This window comes from Aquila chrysaetos, chromosome 13, assembly GCF_900496995.4.
Source record: "Aquila chrysaetos chrysaetos chromosome 13, bAquChr1.4, whole genome shotgun sequence".
Classification (NCBI taxonomy): domain Eukaryota; kingdom Metazoa; phylum Chordata; class Aves; order Accipitriformes; family Accipitridae; genus Aquila; species Aquila chrysaetos.
The window spans coordinates 26,981,412-27,006,405 of record NC_044016.1 but is presented as its reverse complement, the minus strand read 5'-3'; the positions used below and the strand labels follow the sequence as shown (position 1 = coordinate 27,006,405).

Sequence of the window (24,994 nt, the reverse complement as noted above, 5' to 3'; positions counted from 1 at the left end):
TTTTTTTGAGTACACTGAAATGAACAGGCCTCACTGCGACTTTAGATCATCCCCTTGTTCTATCCATCTATCTGAAATAGGATGATTATGAAAATACTTCACAAACTGCATTTTAGGAAGAGAAGCACAGTACTAAATGACTCTTAAGGAACAAATAATTACAATAATAGTTTCAATCAGGTATGAAAAGCACCATTAAAGCAAAATTCATCAATCATGGGTGATGGGAGGAAGTTGGTGCTCCAATTCAATGCTCAGTAGCTAGGCTTAACAGAAAACTGTTTATAAATAACATCCAGTAAGTCAGCCAATGAAACTTCCAGTTATGGCAGAACTTTAGCTGCCTGGGGAATTGAAACAAGTAAAACACACGGAACTCCAGGCTGTAACCAGAAGGCCGGAACCCGATGCAAATTTGTGTCACTGGTGTTTTAGGATTCATCCGTCCTACAGCAGTACCCTTCATATCCTGGACATTAAACATAGTCAGAAACTTCAGTGACTGCAAAAACAAACCGTGCAGCCATGTGGCTCTCCACAACAGCTTATGCCGGTATTTATACAAGCTATACCCCCACATGCACCAACCATCCCCTACCACCTATGGAAAAGAGCAAATGGTAGCTGAGATTAAGATGCACGGATACGACTCAACAGAGAGCAGCAGAAAGGTTTCTTAATTCTTTCCACACACTTTGCCTCCTTCCCTCACAGCATCGTTTCCACCAGCACGGCTGTGAGGACAGCCAGAACTGGGGATCGCTCCTTTCGACCTGCTCTACCCCACCTACACCAAACCAGCTGTGGCTAAAGTCTTGTGGACATCCCACTCCAGACTCCTGATCTGCCACCAAAGGCACACCTCCACCTCCCCCAAGTAGTTCTTTCTCTGACCTTCATATAATTGTCAGGATACTTGCAAGACACACTCCCAGTTCTAATGGGAGAACCTCTAAAATAATTTTTGTGAAGAAATGAGGAATCAGCACACAGAGCTCAGGCATCACCTCCAGAAGAAAATGAGAGAAATGCAGTACGCAATCCTTTCTCAAAAACCTTTCAGACAAAGCAGAAGTACAGAATATGGTATGATGCACGCAAGTGTACACAGAGGGACACAATAGTTCAACACCACATTCAGGTGACTGGGGACAGAACCATTCAAGACAAATTTTGTAAGCCATGTCACCAACATGCCAGGCCATGCTACAGAAACTTGGCAATCATCTTTCTGGAGGGGTCCCACCTTTGTTCATTAATTGTCAGATTTTATTTAAAAACAGAAAGTAGAATCTCCACAAATTTCAGCTGTAATGAAACTGTTAGAAAGACAAAAAAGGTGCAACTGCTGCAGAAATAACCACTTAGATTGACACAGAGCCCGAATAAGAACTCAGAAGCTTTGCCATACATCCCAAGGGGGACTGAAGCTGATGTTTAATGACAAAGAGGAAAACACCCAACATTAACTACAGCTCTGACGATCACAACATGAAGATGCCACTCTACAGCCAACGGCATTTCATGTTTGGTGCCACAAGAAAACAGCATCCAGCCGCTATTGCCAGAGCTTTTCCCCACTTCTGACCTGAGAAGTCAGAAAGTCCAAGAGTAATGTGAGCACTGCAAGGCACACCCAGTAACCTGTGTCCAAAAGGAGTAAGATGAGCTTTTGTTAAGCACAGGCCTTGTCAGTCTGTGAGAGAATCACACTGCTCGGTCTCAGCTGCCCAGCTTTAGTACAGGACAATTTTTCTCCTCTACTGTTCTGTGCAAATTCAGGCAGAACACACTCGAACCAAACAGGAGACTGCACCTCCAGCACCTGACAATTTAGAGGACCAGAAATACAGATTTTCTGCGTTTATGCATTACACACACACGTATACATAGCTACGTATGTGTGTGTACAAATAAAGAAATAAAAGTCTAAACTCAGTGTGAGTGAAGTGACTATAAGAGTTGATGTTCAAGACAAAAATCCAATTTCAGACCCATCTGTCAAGCTGAATCTGCGCCGGCCATTTCCAAGGCTTGATGTTAGAAATGACAGCAGAAGCAATATCAAATTCTTACTGTCCTTATTATCTCCAGTGAATGGCATTTCCATTTGGCATCCATCAAGAGCAGTGTGTGAGAAACACCACTGTTCTTCCACAGTTCAAGACCTGGGAAACGTGCCACCCATCTCCTGGGGGAAGGAAAGGGGCAGGTACGGTACCTGACTGGTACAGTCACACAGAGATGAACAGACAGGCTCCATCCTACATCTTGAGCTTTCTCACACTTACTGAACAACTACACCAATACTTCAGTATGAGAGAAAAAATGTAACGTTATTTGCTCAAAGATAATCTTGACAGCAATCATTTGTCTTGGTGTTGTATAGGAAGTGGATGAAGCTACTTCAAAGTAACTGTGATGCACTCGATCTGCCAAATAAAAAATATGATGCTTAAGAACGTCATCTGATCTTCCTTCTTTTATTTTAAAGGAAACCTTCCTTCCAATGAACTCAACACTACCGTAAGAATCTCATCTACCAACAGACTGCAGATGAAAAGTACTCTGACATAAAGTGAGCAAGGAGTAAGAGGAGCACCTATACCCCACCCCCACTGAATTATTCATTTAAATAAACAAGATAACTAGATTATAATCTCAAAACTCCCAAGCACAGTAATTCCTTACATATCATATAAATACTAAAGAGTGAGCACTGTTGTTCAATTTCAGGTTTTATTCAAAAGGAATAACTATTTGAATCTTACCTATGGTTCAACTTCAGTGTGACATTCCAAGTCGTCCAATTAAAAAAAAAAAAAAAATCACTGCTGCTTCCCAACATATACGACTCTTCTTTATTAAAAAATTACAATGTATGACATTAATTCTGCTTTTCTCACAGCTTATGTATTTTGAAGATTTATTTTAAAAATAACTACAAAACAGGTATTTCAGTAATGCTTTGTATTGTCATCACATGCTGTATTTCTACAATTTCCATCTAGTTTATTACTCAAGTTTGACTTATGTCGAAAACTGTGTAAAATGTTACAGTTCTTTCTAACCATGAAAGTTAATTAAGTATTGGTAATTAAGTGTTCATGATTTGATGTACAGAAATCAAACTTTCATCTACCTTAAACTTTCCTGGAGAACCAGAACTCCAAAGTTGTTATTTTCAAGAATCAAACAGAAGAGACAGACTAGCCAAATCAGAATGGTGGAAAAAATAAATTATACTGTGAGAAGAGAATGGGGTCACATCGTTGAAATACACCTTTGTATTTCATCACAAGCATGCTCAGCTGGAAGTGCTGAAAACATGTCACAATTCACAAACAGACTTCTCAACTCAAAAAAAGAAAAAGTATTTGTATTAATAAACTAGCTAACTCACTAAATGGCATTCCAAGTAAACAGTCTATTTTCACATAAACTGAAATTCATTAACTTATAATATACCACAATAAAGCATCTTAAAAGGACACTAGCAAAGCTTGCCTCCAAATTTTGTATTTTTCTGACGTGCATCTGTTAATACGTGTTCCCTCATTTATACACCTTTTAAGCTCCTGTCAAAGCAAATGCTTGGTGACCCTAAAAATCATGCAGAGATACTAACAACACAAAACCTTACTTCAGTCTTTCAACATTAGATTGTCAACAACAGTATTTTAATTAAAAATATGTAATTCCTTTAAAATACTGATTTTCCTTTCCTAACAATAATTTTCTGTCCTTTTCTGATACTAGCTCAGTTACCAAAGGAAACAGGAGCTGATGAGATTATGCAATCTGTCAGTCTGTATGTCTTTCCCTAACAAATTTCGAATGCCTGGGCAAACGCACCATGATGGAGAAAAGACTAGGAACATAAGACACTTCCCACAGAATTACTTACTCTAGTTTACCCAATAGAAGAGAGACATCCCTGTCCACCCCCCCCAGACTAGAGTTTCCACGGAGGGAAAGACGGTAATTTGAGTTGAGCTTTACACCAGTCAGTAAGCGTTCGTGTCGGGACTGGTTCACCCCCATCCCCGGCCCAGAAGCAGGCAGCCTGCTGCCCAGCCAGCAGCTGCAGCGCGGCCGGGAGCTGGAAATACCCTGCTAGGACACTGCATGTGGTGGTGTGAGGCAGGGGGAGGAGGAAGAGCTGGGATTTCAGCGGTGGAAGGACACACAACACAAATCCACAGCAAGGGAGGCTTCAGCGGGGGATTCTGCCCATGGACAAACTCTGTTTTCCAAGTGATACAATGCTCACACAACGGACAGAGAGAAACCACAACCTCCAGGACTACAGCAACAATTTAAGAATCAGACACCCTTATGTATATTTTGTTCCCTGTAAATTCAAGCAGCTGGCAGAAGGGGTGGTGATCAACCACTAGGTCTGCCCATATAGTTTTAAAGTATCACTGGAAACACAATGAAAAGATCAGACTGGTTAGCAGTTTTCTGATCTTTTTACTACTTTGCATGGCAACAACACAAGAGTAACGAGAGTCATTTCTACAGGCTTTGTTGCACTGCAGATAACTGTACAAAAACAGTACGACTCAAACAGCAGTGGCCTAAAACCAGATGTTGATATTTTCCTATTTCCCTCCTGCCTTTTCCCTTAAAACCTGATAGACGAAAGTACTTTAAACATGCATTTAAGATTATAGTTATATTGCAGATTTTGCCAGGCCTGAACCCAGGGCTTCAATCACGGGATTTCATCATCTGCTGTTGTTGTGTCTTAAGTAAAGCAAAGGTAGGCACAGCTGAAGGGGAAGGAACAGCTTCTTGCAGCTGACAGACTTCATGCTGAAAGCCACTGCCTCCACACTGAGATGGGTGCCTTCGCAAGTGCTGCGCCTGCAGCAAAGTCAGATACCCCAGCTTTAACCATTATGGCCACTTGCCCCCACTCCCTTCCCAGTACTAACAAATATATTTGTGAGCACTCCCCAATTTGCTTAGGGAACAATTGGGGGTATTATCAGAAACCAGAAGGAGATATATGTACCTCAGCCCCAATTCCCATAGGGTTTCTTTCTTCCTTCATCCCTACTACACGCAGAAGGAAACCCTGGCTTTGCTAAAAGGTCTGGATCTCCTTTGCCATGAGGCTACCTGAGTGCTTCAAGCTGCAAGCCTGAAGACATACCCAAATTCCTACCTTTAAATTAATGCCCATGTGGTTTTTGTTTGGTGAAAGACCCTAGACAGACCATCCAACAACTTAAGAATATTTCTGCAACCCAAATAAAAATATGCTAAACCAATTCTTAAAAGAGTAACAGAGAAATTAAAAAAAGCTTCCTGATTCGAGCTAAAAATAAAACAAATATTTTATTTAGAAGTATATGGGCTTTGAAGTCTTCAGAGTTTGCCAAACTATTCAATTTCTCATACTCAGGCACAGGGATAAAAACTCATCAGGGCTGAGATGATCACAGGAAGAACCTGGCATGAGCTGCTCTCTTTCATATGCCCTCATGGTTTTTCTGCCAAAAATAAATACATCTGATCACAAATGCTAACTACTATACATTTTTCATTTAAAGGCAACGACCTTCTCTGCTCCAGTGTGCCATACAACATTTTATTATCACTGTGTGGTACCAAATTAGTTTAACTAGTTAGCAGTATCAGAGAGCTAATAATTCCATTTGACCATTTGGATCCATTTGACCTGACAGAGCTACTGTTTGTTGCATGAATTACTCTAAGTCTACAGATATATAATTCTGTCTCTAATCACACCAGTAAAGTGATAACCTCGTAAGTACAGAGATGTACTTAATCTCTAGTAAAAATGGTAAAATTAGTGGCACAGGAGCATAGTGTGCACATGTACAAAACTATCCCCCAGCAACTACTTGGAATACACATGACTTTTTGGGTTCCATTACTCTGAATGTGAACTTCAGTTCTTTCATTGCTAACAGAAACACACTCCTGAAATGCAGCCAGAAAATTACAGTTTCATGGTGCATAAACCTCAGGCAAGAATACTGTGAAAAATTTTTACTATGCAAATAATTATATCAACTATCAATTTCATCAAGTGACCCTACTGCTGAAGACTGTACTACTAATACTAAACAGCAACAGAAGCAAGCATAGAATAAATCTATCTGAAAATCAAATTTGTTTGATGCACATTCCTCCTGAGTTATTTTAGAATACCAAAACCTCAAAAATATTCATATAAGCATTCTAATAAACTTATTCAGTGAAAGTTCATTTACCTTATTATTATGTTTGAAGTTTATATTTCAGAGCACAGTCTTATACTCTGCATACTTCAGAACTGGTAAGACTGTGTGTGCAGAAGGAACAACTGGATATTTTAACCAACCAGACAAATGGCTTTGTAATAGGAACAAAACTATTTTTTAATTAAACAGAAAAGCATACTGTCAGAAGTCATTTTCATGAGTTATTTTTCGATAAAGAACACACTGTGTGCCAATACTGCACAAAAGCAATTCCTATTATCCTTGAAGTTAACTGTTCAACTGAGGAAATTCAATTGACTTTTTACTGGCAAATTTAGTTTCTCAAAGCAACGGTGGACAGAGTACACAATGAATGACCACAATTTCTCCAGTTATAATACTCCAATAAGCCATACCCACCTCCATGAGCATAAAAGCAAAATACCTCCATTTATGTATTTATATAAATTTATATACTTTTTATACATATATATATTTATACCTGCAAAATACCTCCTTTTATTTTAATAGCTCACAATAAGATCTTCACTGAAAGACATTTGCCATGTTGATTTGGAAAGTCTCAAAGCACATGCTTAAAAATTAAGAGTATCTATATTTTCTTAACTAAATATGATGTTGAACAATGTAGAATTGAGAGTTCTATTTCTAATGCAAAATAATTATGAGCAAGAGTAATGTAACAGCTTTTTCTTTCTCACCCATTCCTAGCACACTGCAATCCAATTGATTTTAGTGGTTTTCTTTAAACTCCAGAAAGGTCTTCAACTTGTATTTTTAGATTTTATCCTCAAAGTGCTTCTCTACAAAGTCCTTACATAACCAACCAGTGGTTGAGCTCATAAAGTAACCTGATTAATATACTTACTCTGATTATTTATTTTAGAGTTTCTTGAAACGTCATGATACTGCCAGAGAAAAATCACACTTGTATCAAGTAACTTCAGAGTACCATATTTTGTATCATCATATACAGGCTTATTTCAATTCCGGTATTTGTCAGAGAAGTACCACACCAACAACCACACATTTTTAAAATTCCAGTTCAACAACAACTGAAAAAACAGGTTGTATCATTGACATTGTAGCATAAACATATTCTGCTCATTCGTATGTCTTCCATTTTCCTTTTATTTGAACAAAGCAAAAAAAGGAGATAAATCTATCTTTTAAAATTACACAGCTCAACTGGCAGATTAACAATGTAAAACAGTTGGGGAAAAAAAGACTTTATCAAAATAGAGGGGGTTTATAGCAACAAGTAAATTCTTACACAAGTACTGAGATAAAAGCAGCTTCTGTATATAAAACAATTTAAGTCAAATTGAGTTTCACTACCGAGTAAGATAAATTCATTTTCTAAAATCATCCCCAAAGTGTTGATCATTACAGGAACAGGACTGGGTTTAGGGAAAACTGTTCCAATTGAATTCCCAGTACTCACTTTCTCCACAAGCTGTTTTGGCTCAGTGTTTTAATGCTATTTTAATTTTCTTAGATATCTCTTTAAAAGTAAGTTTGAAAAAGATTTCTGCTTAAACACAAACAATCAGAAAGAAGATTTTTGCTATGAGTCCCTTCCAATCACTTCATTCTCCTATTTCCATTAAACAAGTTTCAATAAAAGGCAGAAATAAAAAGACAATTCAGGATAAACTTCCATTACATTTTCTCACATTATCTTCAGTCATACACCTACTTTTCTCTTGAAGGCCCAGGAACAAAAAAGTAAAGGAAAAGATTTGGACATTTACATAAGAAAAGAAAAATCTTTGCTGAGTTTAGGTTCGTTTGCAAAATTTATTTTTGGTCCACTGACAACAAGATTAAGTAAGTACACCTAGTTCAGAATAACAATTCATTTATATTAACACAAAAAGTTGCAAAGAATAACATGACTAACTTCGGAGAGCAGCAGTCCTATGACTATCAGGTGAAACCGCCTTGCAGAAGCCAGATTATTCCATGTCACATAAAGACATACCTTTTTATCATATACATCTTGCCAGTTTACTCCAGCAAAGAAACTATGACGCATGATTTCTTTTGCATCATCTGGGCCTCCACCAAGTCTAGAAAGTTGGAAAAAAAAATCATATTAAACAAGCGTTACTCTTAAAGGGAGATTAAGTTATTGTAATAGTTGGAAAATTGACCATTTGTTTTTGACTATCTGGGAACAATTCTCACCCATTTAATATGTAATTCTCACCTGTTTAATATGAATTCAGGTGACGTCAAGAGAAAATGTGATAGAAGTACCCATACCATGGTCTATTCTATTTGACTATTCCAGCTACAGCATTCATTACTGTCCATGATGAGCTTTATTAATAATTCATTCATTTTAAAAACATACTTAAGTTTAGTTTTCCTGAAAAGATCAACTAACGTTGGCACTATTAAAAACCAAAACCAACCCAACAATGCTGACATAAAATTTTGCCAAGGAGGTGTCAGGCACTGAATCAGTAATGACTCATACATCATTTTTATACAGTGTTCACTGCTGTTGCATCTGGGTGCTGTAACAATTAACCAATTACCATAAAATAGTCTCAATCTGAGTCAATTAGTATAAATTAATAAATTGTAGGCCTGCTGAGAAGGTTATTTAAAGGCCATTGTAAATAACCACACTATTCACTGTAGCCCATAGCTTGCCAAAGCCACACTCTGTCTGGTAAATCATCTTAGGAAGTGAATTCCACCTACTTTGGGCAAACAAGCCCAAGGTGATTTGAGCTCACAGAAGTGGTCACTGCTGCCAAAAGAGGAGGGTCCCACCCCTGCCCGTACCTCTCCCCTCTCACTTGCATCTACCACATCATTCCCACTGATGACTGTGAGCTGAGTCAGCTCACTAACCTGGAAGAAAACTAACCCCGCAATGAGAAAATGAGAAAGAACTGGCCATTTCTTGTTGCATTAGCAAGTCAAATTTGACTCAACAAGTTTAGTGAGCTCCCTTGAGCTGCTGCTGTTGGTGGAGAAAGAACCACACATCCAGTGAAGGGAATCTCTGCCCCTTTCAACAGCATGTGGAATTTCAGGACTGCTCAGCCCTCATCTAACCTCTTCCTGAGACTGGCTATCCTACTGGTCTAACAGAAAAAAGCTGCAACAGAAAAAAAGCTAATCTTAAGCGAACAAGCAGCCCATACGTGTTAAATACTGACAAGAAGAATGACACAAGCAGTTTGTGTTTCATTAAAAGGAACTGCTAAATATATAAAGACAAATTTTAAAAGCAACCTTTTAAGTAAAATAAATTCCTCTCTAAAGCATTTATTGCAAAGAGCAGTAATTCCCACAACCAAGAAAAAAAAAAAACTGTATTGGTATTACCCTGCTGCCAAATTACAAAAATATTCTGGACTACTACCTCAGTCTTGCAGTAACTGGGTGTAAAAGTATTCTCACTTCCAAGCTGTATTCCTCTTTGTTTCTCAACTACTCACTGTAAAATCGTGTCTCTGCAAAGCATCCCAGTTAGCCTGCAGTCTCCAGACTTCTCTCAGTATCTTCCCATCCAGCTGCTCAGAGAAAAGCTGAGTTGCAGTTAACCTCTGTGCTCCCACCCTATTTAGCATTAGCTAGCACCAGAACTTGAATATGAATAAGCTTGTAAATGTAAATCTGTAATAAACACTACTGTCTGCAAAAATTAATTATGAGGAAGTATCTTTTCAATTCTAAAGGTTAACATATTTGATGGGTCAGATCGTTTGGACGTTAAAATGCATTAGGAGTTGCTACAGGAACAAATTTTTTCTTTACTCTCCATGTATTTGGCTGGTCGGTCACAGTTTGCTTTTACTACATACAGTAAATTCAGTTAAACAGGCATTGCTGGGCAGCAGCAGAAAGGCTGACCACTTATGTTGTCCTGGCTGTTGCACTCAGCTGTGTGCAGGCAAATCCCCCCAGAGAGACACAGCAACCAGTCCTGCCCTGGGTGCCAGCGAGCAATGCCCACTACTGAAAACTTCTTGAGAACAGAGGACTAGAGAAGAGAGACAGACAGAAGAATGCCTGCAGCCTTAAAACACGCCAAAAGACTCACAAGAACAACAGAGAGATTGGGGAAAAGAGGGGACCTACAGACAAATCTCACTGATTTACAGAGATTCGTTTTAGAACCACAGGGGACTGGACACTGCTGGCCCAGTGCAGGAGCCACTGCAAAATGGCTCTCCTAGGCAACACTCCCAGAGGGGAAAGCCCACCACAAAAGGGCACAGGCAGCAGCTGGGTGATACTTGCTTTCAAACCACTGTATTTAAATTTCACTCAGAACATGTATTCTTTAACAAGTTACTTGTTTACACGGTCTAATATGCAATTTATTTACGTGCTGTAACAAAATTTAGCTGTGGCTGTCTATATATGTCTTCTGGCATGATCACTTCCAATAAAAAGTGCTGTAGTCGCCATGAGACACTACAGGCAACTCAGGTTTGAGACATACTCTGAAAAACAACTGAGAGCTTTCCCTTTGTACCAGTACACAATCTAAACCTGAAAAGAACCCCGTGTTTGCTGTGAATGATTAAAAAAGTATTCTCTTCCACGTGCTTCTTCCCTTTTTGCTTGTTAAACTCACTTTGTATATCGTTGCTGTATTGAAAAAGTGGAAATCTGAGACTGCCTGGCTGCATATGGCCCTTCCCGGTGACTGACAGGTCCTTCAGCCAGGAAGACCAGGCACCACTGGCCTATTTTTCATTACCCAGTATAATTATTTATTATGCCTGTATACCCAAGTAATTTCGCTTACCGCTTATTTGGATCCTTTATCAGTAGGCCTGATAGTAATGATTTTGCATCTGCAGAGAGAGTTCGAGGGAATTTTATGTCCTCCATTAGTATCAGTTCAAATAGTTTCTCATGATCTTGGTTGTAGAACGGTAATCTTCCACACATCATTTCATACATGACAACTCCTAATCCCCACCAGTCCACTGCACGACCATAGTCGTTATCTTCCAACACCTAAGACAGAAACCAAAACCAGCTGTAAGACATGGACTATTTCAGAACAATCATTTCAGTCTATTTGATGCATCTCTATAGAAATGTGTTTCCAAGACTTGATTTTCACGGTGTGCTACAAGGACTCCCAGAACCCAGCTCAATACATGCAATTGGAGCACTGACTCACACACCTGAACTCACTGAAATTCCAGGCATACCGGGGACCTTACTGCTAAAAGCAAAATAAAATATTGAGAATGACCTGCTCAAAATGATCATGACTACATTTTCCCCTTTCCTATGTCCCCTACCATCCCATTTATAGTGTACACAGCTCTAGGAAGAGACACTATCTACAGGCACTACTGCCTCATTAGCATTCTTCTGGGAGAAGTGAAGCATCTCCTTGCTCAGTCACCTACTCTCTCCTTACCCCACCTGTAAGAATAAAGCCTCAAATTTAGAAACACCTTAATCTTACTAAGACAAGCTTAGCTTCTTTATGATCTTTGTTTATATTAAAAGTCCTCAATGCATTTCTCCTGACAGTTTCATTATGTTCCATTAAATAGTCCAAACAGCTGAACTGTGCTAATGCAAAGAAATATTACTATGTTTACTATGATACTATGTTTATATGATATGATCACAGAAATATGGTAACGTTTATATAATTTGTTAACATAATGCCTCCAGTGTTATGTACCTAAAAACAACCTACTCCACTGCTCTTCTCCTAGCAGCCCCAGAGCATTGGAATAAGGAATCTAAGCAGTGTGTCTTGACCTTAATACACCTTCATATTAAACTGTAGAAATGGAGATAACATAACAGCAGCATACACCCATAATGAAACCATAAGCAATAAGGAAACTGAAGGCTACTGAATATATACGTACGTAATTCCAATTTCTGTGAATTTCTAGAAGATCATACCCTTTCATTCAAAAAAGATGCAACAGTTAGAAGTTAAAAACTGGTAATACAGAAGGCACTACAACTGTATGTGCCCAATTGCCAGTATTTGCTGCACAAAGATCTATTAAAGAGGCAAAAACCTTAAACCAAGAAATTAAACTTAAATATTAAACAGAAAGATCAAAGAAATACAACTAATAGAGTTGGACTATATTTATAAAGAATTAAATAATTCTTTATAAAGAACTGTTTCTGTATCATTAAAAGGCAGATTCTGAAAGGCAACACATATGACTGATTAAAAAAAAAACCAAAAAAACAACAAACTAATCCACAGAAAACAAAACACTTTTTACAACCCACAGACACGTGCAATCACCACCACAAAGAGCTCACCTAGATTCAAACTGTAAGTAGACACACTGGAACAGTCATTTAGATATATAGTAGTGAAAATCTGGTGATGTGTAGTAAAGACTTCAGGCTTTAATGAATAAGGCAACCTCTAACAGATCAGAAATAACCTTCTTCCATGAGTACATTATCTTGTGATTGTCTAAAAAGTGTAAGATGACTTCCAATAATTTCCTCTGAAGCAAGGGCAGACACAGTCCTCACCTGTCTGGGGAGACTAAGGGGCCGTGACCACATCATAGGACACATGCACTACCTTAGCCAGTCTTAATGAGGTGTCGAGCTCGTTTATCTGCCTCTCCTTTTTCTCCCCCAGTAAATCCAAGCCTGCTCTGAAGTATCTGGTAGATGCTATTAGCAGAAACAAAATGCAATCTGATCCAGTATGGCAATTTTGACAACCTCACAGTAATTAATGCACTCATATTCCTAGTTTTCATTGTCCTCAAGGATTAGTAGTAGAAAAATGATGCAAAGAAGTGTATTACAAATCCCTCTTGTGTATGTAAGATTAAAAAATCATAAATGTTAACACATTAACACACACTATTTACAACTGTGCCAAAACACAGAGACTCATTACATCATTGATATTTCCAAATAGAGGATGAAATTTTGGGAAGTGTAAAATACAACAAATTATCTTAGTAAGTATATATGACAAAACTAAAAAAACTCCTGCATTTTGAAATTAATTAAATGTTTTATGAGTTTGAGCATAGTGCAAGCTATTTGCTGAAAAACTGTATATGAAACCTGTGACTCTTGTCTTTAAGTCACCGTTTCTTCTGCCACAGAATAAAAGCATTAAATATTTTTCTACTATATCTATTAGCACTGTTACTATTTCTCCTATCTGTATAGTTAGCTGCTCTTTTTCTTTTGAAGCTAGTAAAATATATAAAATTGAGAGGCAGTGGTAGATCCTTTTTACAAGTAAGTTGAGGTGTGGTTTGCATGTGTGATTTATAAAAGGCAACAGGAAGATAAAACATATCATTCTCTGAACAAGGCAAATCACATGGCCAATAGCTAAAGCAAACTGTATCTGGGGCTTTACCTAATTTATGCAGGACTTTACCTAATAATAATAAAAAGTATGAGCAACCTTTTGCTGCATTCCCACAACAGCAACAAAACAGTGGTACAAAGAAAGAGCCAAATGTGATTTTTAACCTCTTTTTACATAAAATCATAAAAAAGCATAAAAGCTGGATTAACTGCCTCCCGAACCCGCGTATCACCAGCCGGGTTCTCATCCCCAGCTGGCAAAGCTGGCAACTCTTTATTTTTGTTTAAATACCTGGTTTACAGCCAGGCAGACAAGCAAGAGCATCAAAAGGGTTTCATTTAGGCAAAAGGAAAACAGCCTGAAAATAGTGTAAATAAAGCAAAATGCATCTCAACTTATTTTAATATAAATGTAATAAAATTGTGCATAATCCATTCACAGTAAATACACACAATTATTTTCTTTAAGTCATTTCTGCTCCTCATGGTGTTAAGAAACTCCAGGATTTGTAGACTGTAACAAATCAATGCAAGTGCTAGAGTCCAGCAGCTCCTGTGACCAAATCCATACAATTAGGGCAGGCAGGAGAACACATCTATACACACTGCCCTAGCATTACGGAATCCTTTCCAAACAATTCTTGGATTTGAGGGATTTGTTTTTAATTACACTGAACATAGGTCAAGAAAACTTCAACTCAGTGCTAAAATGAACAGGACACACAGCTGCAGGCTTTGTACCTATGAAAAACTCAATCTTTTGCCTACCATGAGGTGGATACCTGCTTTTAGAAATGCCTCCTTTGGCTGTGAGGACTGATACTGCTGTCTCTCCAGTATTTGTGGGGTATCCTTGTATATGTGGGGTATCAGCCTAAGCACCTGGCCACGTACAGGCACAGTAGAAAGCTTGATCTCTTGGGCTTTGTACGCTGCCCCTAAAAGCTGCCTCCATCATCTCCAGCCAATTCTTGTCCCCCCCCATAAGGACCCACAAATTTGTCTTTAAGTGAATACACTGTCCTAACAACCCAGTCCCTTCAAGGTCACAGCAGAAAAGGCAGCAGGCCCACCAAAACCATCATAAAGGGCACAAGCTCAACCACTCTGGTATCTGTTGTAAAGTAATATATTAATGTTTTCTAGGGGTATCACACAAAAGGATGACATGGAACTCATAAGCTACAGAAAGAGCAGCTACACTGAGTACAGACTCCAGTCAGGTGCATTTTCATGAAGCAAAGATGAAGTCACATGCTTTCTTCCACAAAATGTGTTTAAATAGTGAGATCATTCAGATATATGACTTCCCTTCCTTCATCTGCTTCGCACACATGGGGTGCCAAAATCCCAAGCCACCTCGTCAAGATCTAGGTGAGGTTTTAGGAGATGAGAGCTCTAGCATGACGTGACTTCAGTGTGTGGATAACATTTATAGTCACTCATCCCTATTTTACACTCACATCGTCACCGTACCCAAGTGAATTCCCAGTGTTGAGTAAATCAGGAGGTGGGCTGACTGCAGTTCAGTCTGGATGAAACCATAGATTATGGGAAATAAAACTCAAAAAATGACCATCATTTTTATTACTTGAGGGAATTTTACTCCATTTGTTTTTAGGGCTCCAGTTCAACAACTGGTTCTTTCACAGGCAGTGCCAGCCTAACTCACATTCTTGTTTCTGTTACCTCACTACAGCTTCCCTTACCTTGCCAAAACTATGCAACACACTACAGCAGAGAGTAGACCAGTACTAAGAAAAATAGGAAAAAAAAGTTTCACCCTGGGTTATTTCTCACCTGAATCAAGTTTTCTGACCTAAGCCACTCAGTTGCCACATGAACAGTTGCAGTAGCACAAGTAAGAACACCAGGGCAGGCAGCATCGGACGCAGCATTGCTGCAGAAAAAAATGTTTGTCAAACTCTGCCCCGAAGTTACACCACAGAAGTCACACTGACCCTGCCAGTTCCTCCTGCATGCAGACACAGCTGCAACAGCTGTGCTCACTTAATGGGAAGATTAAGGGCCTGATTCTCTTCCCACCCTGTATTTCTCTAAAGAACTCCAGCAGTACAACAGGGTTCCAAAGTGAGCATAAACTCATTGCTGCACTGAAACCACTGCAGTTTTTACAGGCATTGATGCTCCTCTAAAACTTACGCTAACACCTACAGTACAAGGACACAGTCTGGGTTTATACGGATGCTTTTAAAAAAGCTGTAGAGGTGCTACTGAAGTTTGTATTTTTCCAGTCTTAGATAAATATGCAAGAGGTTAAGTAACATACACACTTTCTAACAAGCCAGAAACATTAGCCAGGCATATGCAGGTACTTTAGTAGTAGTGCTTTTATGGATGTTTTAGAGGCACTGGACAATATAATAGTTTCAGCTAAGGGAAAGCTATTTATTTACCTTAAAACTTTCATTTGTATTGTGGTCAAAAGGCAACTCAACTCTTTTTTAAATTTACTGAGATAGCAGGAATAGCCAACTGTAAAAAGGGGAAACAATGTAGTCTCTAGTGACTCCACTATCTTTGCACACTTTGGGGTTTCTGGAAAGTATTATCAGCAATGACCAAGTATATGATGGGATAGTGCTTCATCCCAGAGCAAAGACCATCAAGCCCTACATACGAAATAAAAAATCCAGTTCACAGCCTGCACTTTGCCTTTAGGATGACTAAGACAACACAAACACACCGCAGGGCTGCTAAGATCGCAGTCATTCAATTGTGTTTGCCCCTCACACATAACAATTCATTTTGGTGACAAGTAACTACAGATCAGAAAAGAAAAATATTCTTGTATTTGCATTTATTGACAAAAAAATCAATCTTCTAATACTATTCTCCACTGCTGAAAAGTCCAGTGTCTTGGACTCAAAAATATTAATAAAAAACGTTAGCACCACTGGGAGTTTTCTTTTCTCCAGAAAACAAAATCCCTTAAAAAGACTTCCTTCTCTACTTCATCAGTGGTTGTAGATTTTAATCTTTAGGTTTATCAGTCAATGTATCTCCAGGCGTCTTTTGCTTTAGGCACGTCACTCCTTTAAAAGCCTAACATACAGTCCACAGAATTTGATATCCATTTAATTTTTATGGTGAAAACCAGTGAAAAGATATTTTTTATTATCTCTTTATTTCTTCAGTAGCTAGAGCTGAAAGTTTTTTGGGATGCAGCAGCTTGAGACACATCTGCAAACTCTTATCTACAAGGGCTTGGGGCAGAGACTTAGGAAGCAAGCAATTAAATGAGTCAGCCAAAGAGAAGTCGATACAAACACATGCAATGCCTTTACAAGAGTCTGTGAAAATAATTTTTTTTCAGGAGGTTAGCCAGCATCTGACAGGTGAAGTCTGTGACCACCTTAAGTCAATCATGTATTTACCCTTGCCTTCAGTGAAACTAGGATTCTCTGACACTTCACTAACCACAGAATACTGGACAAGGTGTGACTGCCTTGGACACAAGCTGAGCTGAATGTAGAAAATCCCTTAATTCTGTTTTTACTGCGTTTTCTTGAAACAAAACATCCCTGATGAACAGCCTCTGGAAGATTTTTGGTTACACAGCAGAAATTCACAACCAAGAAATGTACTTCCCACAAACCTCTAAATGGTAGTTAGTTGCTGTAACTTCTAGACTTTGCAAACACAGACAAACTTAGCAATAACCTTGAGGATGAAAAGCTTCACACAATATACTGTCAATCTTCTACGCACAGGGTTGTCAGCATTGGGTTTTATCTTTAAAAGAACAATACCAAAATACTGGTTTCATACTTTGTGCTAGATAACCAAGGCAACTTATTGGAAAAGCAATTACATTTTTTGCCTAGTTATGTTTTTTCTTAATACATTAGATAAGAGACCTTCTGATAGGACATTGCAAATAGCTTGTTGCTCAATCAATAATTTTGACAGAACAGATGGGAAAATATTTAAACATCTAAACAAACTGTCTGCACACCTATGTTGTGAAAGAAAACTGAGAACTTGGATACACCAATGTACTGTTAATTTAAGGGGAAAAAACTGTTTTCAATTAACCTTACAGTTCAGGTGGAGTGTATGTTCCTTAAGCATTCCTGGTAACCCTTCACACATTTTTATTGCTACAGTTGTTGGTCTGCTAACAAATATTCCTCCGCCTATTATTCAACAAAACTTAAAAAGTATATTTGCTAAAACTTTCTGTCAGTTGTGGTAACAACTACAACAATGAGAAAGTTTATAATCTAACACTAATGAACAAAGGTAATACACATTTCTTTATAGAAACAGACTTTTATCCAAATGTATGAAAATCCTTCCTGCAGAAAGGTATGTTTGCAAGTATTATACAAATTTAGTTACTATAACTGTATCTTGGTGTGAACAGTGGAAGTATTGCTGCATCAATAGTAAAAAAACACTTGAATGAATACTCATTGCTTTTATTATACAGAGCTGAAAAAACAAAACGTCAAGGTTATAGATGCCCTGGGAAATGGATACCTGAGAATAAAGTCAAGGAAGAAAGTTTTCTATTACTGTTCTAATTTTCTACTGCTCTAATTTTTGCAGGTAGTTTTTCTCCATTTTTTATCTGCACTGCTGTTCTACTTCTGGTCCTAATGCAGACAATCTTCCTCATACATTTTTGTACTGGAGATTTCCCCCATCTTACCTAGCTTTTTGCTATGTAACCTTAAAAAAACAAGCAAACTAAAATTTTTTTCGTTTGTTGGCACACATTGTGCTGCATCAGAAATGGTACATTCTGGTATAAATGTGAATTAAGCAAAGCCTCCTAGAGTAAAGAGCATGCAATACTAATTAATGCATTTAACCCTCTACAAGGGACTCTGACTTCAGTAGAATTTAAAATCTAAACAAAAAAAAAGTTAAGCTATTGCACATGAAAAAAGTATTCTAACAAAGGACTGTAAGAAGTCAACAGCAACCCTAACAATCAAAAAAAAAACCAAACCCAAAACCAAAAAACCCAAAACAAAACAAAACAGAAAAGCCACACACAAAACCAAAAACCCAAAACAAAACAAAAAAAACCCAAGAAAACAACTACATCACATTAAAAAGACCCTCAAAAGTAAAACCTATTCAATGGAAAAAAAAAAAAAAAAGAAATAGAAAGCTAAAATAACCATTCTAGAATTAAGAGATACCTTTCACAGAAGGCAGCAAGTAAAAGCAAAAGATGATTTCAGTCTGCAAAAAGATGGCACTTGTCTCTCATAATTCTACCAACTCTACTATTGGAAGAAAACCTCCAGACCTGTTCATATCTGTATTAATTATCACTGCACTAGCAGTAGTCTCCATTAGATACACTGCCAAAACATACAAGATGTGCAAGAAGTAATAAATAATGATAATATTGTGATATTTCTTTCTGGTTGCTCATTCTTCCTGAAATTATTTTGAATTTTTACTGATATTAAACACTATTTGTTCAGCTTTTGTTTATGCTTCATTACTCTTGGAAAAACTAAAGGTTTTTGCTGAGATGGAAATAATATTTGCATTGATTAAATGAAAATTAATGAAAAAAAGCTTCAAGCATGTTATTGAGACAGTCTTTGTAAGAATTGTCATACTTATTTGTTTTACAAAAAAATGTGGCTTTCATTAGAAAATTGCTCTCTGCTTTAAAGTTCTCGTTTAAATACAACAGTTTATTTATGGGCAGTGTGGAGCTAATCTGTTCTCTAGTCTTTTGTTTGCTTTATTATTTTTGCATATTTGTTACATCTTTCCCCTTGAGAAGTCTGATACTGTATTTGGACAATTAGTTTTTGTGTCTGGTGAGATTAACCAGATTGCATGAAAATTCAAATTCTTGTTACATCATTGGTTATCTGGCTTCAGAAGAAAGTCTAAGTCTTGTGGTAATTTATCTGTTGTTGCAGCAACTCTTCTGTCTGTTTAACTGAGCATGCTTTCATACCCCCATCTAAATGTTCCCCATCTTTTGATCTTGATACTGGTTATTGTCAATAAATGATGTTCTGCTCTGGATACCCTGCCTTGTCCACATTCCATCATGTTCATCTCAGGGCCCTGGTGGCAATGCCAAGCTGACAAAAATGCCCAAATTCAAATCACGAGCATTTTGGATAACTTTGGAGCATAAGATGACACAATGTGGTACACTAAAATATAATAAGTGATAACAAAACAGAAAAAAGACCACATTTGAATTTTTATGAGGTGCTAGCATTTCAAGATAACACAACTTCTTGCATTTCCATTTCCTTTCAATGTGAAAAAATAATTTGGTACTTGGGATTCTAGTGTAAAGAGAAAATTCCATATTGTGAATCTCCCATAAATCAGAAGGGAAAATATTTTCAGGCATAGATGCTATTCCTCCTCACACCCCGCACTGGTGCTCACCCAGAAATAAAATGTAGCCAAATATACAACAGACAGCTGTTGAAGAGCACACGCCAACACTAAACCACATTTCCACAGGTAAAATAAATTCTATTGTGCCTCTGCTAAGAATCAGATTATGCATGAAGCATCTAGGTAAACAGAGAGTAAATAAACTTGAACTACCCTTTTGAAGCCAAAAGAAAATTAGTTAAGCAAAGCACAACAACATAACTACAGTGTTTGGGTACTGAGCAAACCAACTATACTCTCAGGGAAATGAGTACAAGTTATCAGAAGTTGGGGCCTTTTGGTTTTAAGCAAAAGCCAGCAACCAAAAGCAAACCATTCTCCCTCATCAGGAAACAGTAATGTCTCATACTATAGCTTAAGACAAACAGCTACTCAAATATAAAAAGAAAAAATAATTATGGAATCAGTGTTGGTGAAGACTTAGTTAAATATTCATCAGATCAGATACTTTTTGTTTTATGGAATAAAATACATCTCATCATTTTTAAAATTTTTTTTTAAAGGAATCTTTTTTTGTTTATATAACTCAATAGACATGAATGTTAAGACTGCATGAAATGCAAATGAATAAGCAAATCTTAATCCGCATAGGAGGCTAGGTCCTTGGATGTGGTGGTCCACACACAAAAGATGGTATTTTTTTGTTGATTATACCTTCTCTACTTACTTAGCTTTACATTTGCCTATATGACAAAGAGGTAACGCTGCCTGTCACAGATTAGCTCTAGTCATATCCCCATTACGCACATAATTTATTTACTATTGTAACAAGAGGGTTAAAATCTTTCTTGTGACATCAGAAGAAAAATATTATCACAACCTGAAACACTACCAATATGTGACATCAAGGAATGACCCTTTTGACAGCATTCTTTGAGCATGGAACACAATTGATTTGAATGCATCATTTTAAAGGGAAGAAAATACAACTACCACCTTTCCAAGTCTCTGGCTGATAAAAACTAATGTTCTATGCTTGGACAAAGCAACACTATAAAACATACTTTCCTAAATATACATTGAACACTCGTAGGTTCCATTTCTTTTTATCAGTAATTTTTTGGGGTGGTGGGGTTTGGGGTTGGAGGTTTTGGGGAGGGGGGTGATTGCAGGCATTCTATTTTGTTCATTCTAACTTGGCAATCAAAGAATTTTTATTTTTACACTATTACAGAAGTGCATTTTTCTAGGTTTCCAAAACCACCTTATTCAACCTTCCCCATCTGTCACCATCTGCTTCTTTTTAGCATGTACTTTTTGTGTGATCACATAAGCATGTGAAAAATAACTAACATTCAGATGATTGTCTGCTGGTACATTTGAGGACTGGGCATAATAAAAGTGAACTGCCAAAACGTACTTAACACTTCTAATTTTGTTGGGTCTTGCATGTAAGCTACATTTGATTTTCAAACTGTTTTACAGTTGGAAAGTTGATCAGGTACTCTAACTCAACAGTAAAACTGAGACTACATAATTAGCTCAGCACTAAAAAGATTATATTCAAAGAGAGGAACAAAACCCAGAAATACATCCACACGAGTTCACACATCCATCTTGACTGAGTCTGTCTGCACAATGTTGCCTGAGGCACAGAATAAGATGCTACAAGCAGCCTACTTCTGGACAGTCACAGTCTGTGTCTTCTCTCAAAGCTACCACAGGACAAGGAATAAAGGACTCTCATAATTACAAAGGGTGTATGAAATCTCATGGAAATGCTGGAGAAGCAAAGACACTAAGCCAAGGGTAAAAATGCATAGAAATGCAATGCAATTCCTTAACAACACAGCAGATACTGCTTCTAGGTGCAAAGTAACTGGAAATTGCCATCAAGGTAGAAAAGCTGAATGGTGGAGTTAGCTGTTTCCAGAACTCCATCATGCTTCAGCACAGCATTTCTGCTTGTAAATGTACTTCTTAATAAACTTTTAACGTGAAAAGAACAAAACAGGTCTGAAGGTAGAGAAACAAACTCATCTCCCACGCTCCAAAAACACATTAACCTCACTCTGAAGAGAATTTAATATACAAAATTCTTTCTGTCTTGTTAGAGTACCACTACAGGCCTCTCAAGTCTTTAGCTAACCACTGTGAACCAGAATACCAATATATTTGTATCAACACAGACAGTTTGGTAGAGTGTCTCATTATCCTTTCTCTAAAAAAAAGAACTAACAGAAGTGAAGAAAATAAAAAGAAGCCCAATAACAACAGGAACTACCCCTTCCCCTCAATAAACCCAAAAAATCACCGACAATCAATCTTCATTAATGCCTACCAGAGGTAACCAAGTATGAGTGAGAACTTGCTCCCCAGAGCATGATGGAAGACCGAGCCTAACATAAAGTTTCTTTTCCAGTCTCTCCTTACAGTATTTTCCAACTCTTAGAAGTTCATACTGTTCTTAAAGCCTTCTGAATGCACATGCCATCTAGCAACATCCTAACAGCTGCTTTCCCTTAATTTGTGCTATTTTCCACAAATTCCCTTTTCCCCTATTTACCTTTTCTACCCAGTAGTTCTAGAGGTGGAAAATAATGGCATGTGCCTATTTTTTATATAAAAGTTGCATAGAATTTCAAAAAGCACATTACTTCAGTGCCTCAATTATCTTTAAATTCAAATGAAATTTAAAGTAAAAGGAGATAAAAAGGAAACTGCATAAGCCACAGCAAAAATTATTCTGTCCTTCAGTCCCTCTATATTCCTAACCAAACAATTCTCCAGTGAGCTCCTCTTCATTTTAAGCTGCTCATCAATTTCTCCTGCCTTTTGTATCTCTCTGCAAAACATTCTATTAGTTTCTATTAAGAGAAAATTAACAAAATAATATGATTGTCTTTAGTCCAAACTCTCTTTCCTGCCCACAACCACATTTTTCCCCATAAGAAAAACCTTCTCTCTTTAAGCTGTGTTTTCTGGCCTATCAATCTACCTGTGAGATCATTGGATTCATTTCATTAATTCCTTTTACCTCCTGTTAACCTCCCTTGCTATCCTCTTTATTTTACTGGAATTCTTTCCTCTCCCCCATTTGAAAAAAAAAAAAAGAAAGAAAAAAAAAAAGAAAAGAGAAAAGAAAAAGGCCTTGGCTGTATTACCCACGCAACTTCGTTTTCTCTATAGTATAACGTGCTGGTCTTTTTATATCCTCACTTCAGCTAATCTCTCTCAATTGGCCTGCCTCAGTTTATCCATGATGTTAGCTACTTTCATCAACTTCTTTGCAAACAAGCATCTTCATGCTTTTCCCCACACCTGAAGGAGCTCTTCTGTAACATTCACATTGCAACTTCTATCTGCATTAAAATCTGTGTTTAAAACACTGCTTTGCTATGATGCCTGCAAAAACTGAAATCATCAATTTCCATGCTAGCCTGTCTCAGTGCATTTCAGTGGTTCCCTCTCTGCCTATATATCACTTAGTTTCAACTCATATCGGAAGAACAACGTGGCAGATCATCATATTCTCAGTCCAAAAATTTACCAGACTGCCTTTGGCAAATATCCTGCTCCAATACAAGCAAGCATTAATAGAATGAAATAAATGTATAGCTGCACCAATGACAAAATGCTTTTTCTGCCTCTACCACAATATTTTGTAATCTGCATATACCACAACATTCTTAGAAAATTCAACTTCAATTCCTGGAAGCATGGGAAAAGTGTTTCTTCTTGCTACAACCACGCCTGCAGTACAGGGTACCACGCTTCCCCTTGCTGAAATCCACCCACTGAACTTTGGGTCACTAGATTTTTGGGTCACCCCTACATCAAAGCCATATCCTTCCCAAAAAGAAAAGCTGTAAGTAAGAAAGTGAGTGAAAAGTGAGGAAGGACAGCAGTTCCTTCTTGATAAAAGGGTTTTACCTTTCATTTCTCCAAGATAAAACTCAGGGAAATAATTGATTACACATGACCTCTCTCACTCCCATTTCTAAAAGAAAGATCACCATAAAAAATACCAGCCAAACAAGTATTCTGTAACTGATCTTAGTATTTCCTTCATCTCCACTGGCCTCATTTTAAAATGAGTTATAAGACATGCAGATATTCTCATGCCTATGGACAAAGGCTATGAATCTACTCTGGTCTTATTTATTGTCACATACCTTTAAGTGATAGTAACTGCATAAACTATATTGAAATCGTCTTGCTACTTTTTTTTTTCAATAAAAGACTACTGTTCTTCTAGGAATGCATTCATCCATCTAGTCTGTATTTTCATGCTATTAAAACTTAATGAGGTCCTACCATTTTCCCTGTTATTAGAATACACCTAAATATCACTGATCATCTACATCTATGAAGTCATTTGAATGGATCATCCATGAAGACCCTTACAGACTTGTTCATAGCCAAAACATCTTCTCTTCTGTTATTAAAAAGATTAAAAGCTTCAAAATGAACTTCTTGTACTTAAACTTGTATCTTCTGTGACACCAAAACTTAGTACCACAGTGACTGCCCTACTATAACTAAGACTGTGCACTCTAGTCCTAAAAACTTGAACTGAAATGCAGAGAGCCAGAAACTGCAACCTCATGTAAGAAATTACGCTTATAAATGATCAGAGCTGCAAGAACTTTTATTTCTCTGCCCAAGTAGCTTCATTTCCTGAATGCTCTATTAAAGAAAGTCTGTAGAGGTCTGTATCTTTATTAGCACGTCTTTGATCCTTGACGATCAACTGAAAACTATCAAAATCCAAACTGCTTTTAAATGTCTCACAGGTATATTTACAAGTACTAGTACTTTCTCAGTTTTATTCTTTCTTTATTAAGCAAGTGATACTGTCTGAAAAAGACATATGGTCCTGTCCTGCCTTTGCCACTGCAAAACTGCAAAAGAAACATTTTGTGGGTTTTTTTCTGAAAAAAATCAAGAATACATCTGTGTTTCCGAAATGGGATCACAATTCATCTTTCTCTCATTGGATCTATGTTTATCCTCTGACACCACAATGATCTCTAATGTGACAGCTTACTTTGAAGGGTAACAGTGGAAAC

At 37.6% G+C, this 24,994-nt stretch overlaps 1 protein-coding gene across 4 annotated transcripts in view; it reads right to left on the bottom strand.

Annotated features, from left to right (window-relative positions):
* Positions 1 to 24,994, bottom strand: part of AKT3 (AKT serine/threonine kinase 3) — a 161,021-nt gene that overhangs the window by 9,761 nt on the left and 126,266 nt on the right. For all 4 annotated transcript variants that reach the window (XM_030035682.1, XM_030035684.1, XM_030035680.1 and 1 more), the window contains 2 exons: positions 11,023 to 11,237; positions 8,227 to 8,314 (listed from right to left, as the gene is read on the bottom strand). In XM_030035682.1, the coding sequence (XP_029891542.1) occupies positions 8,227 to 8,314; positions 11,023 to 11,237 (303 nt within the window). The remainder of the gene's footprint in view (positions 1 to 8,226; positions 8,315 to 11,022; positions 11,238 to 24,994) is intronic.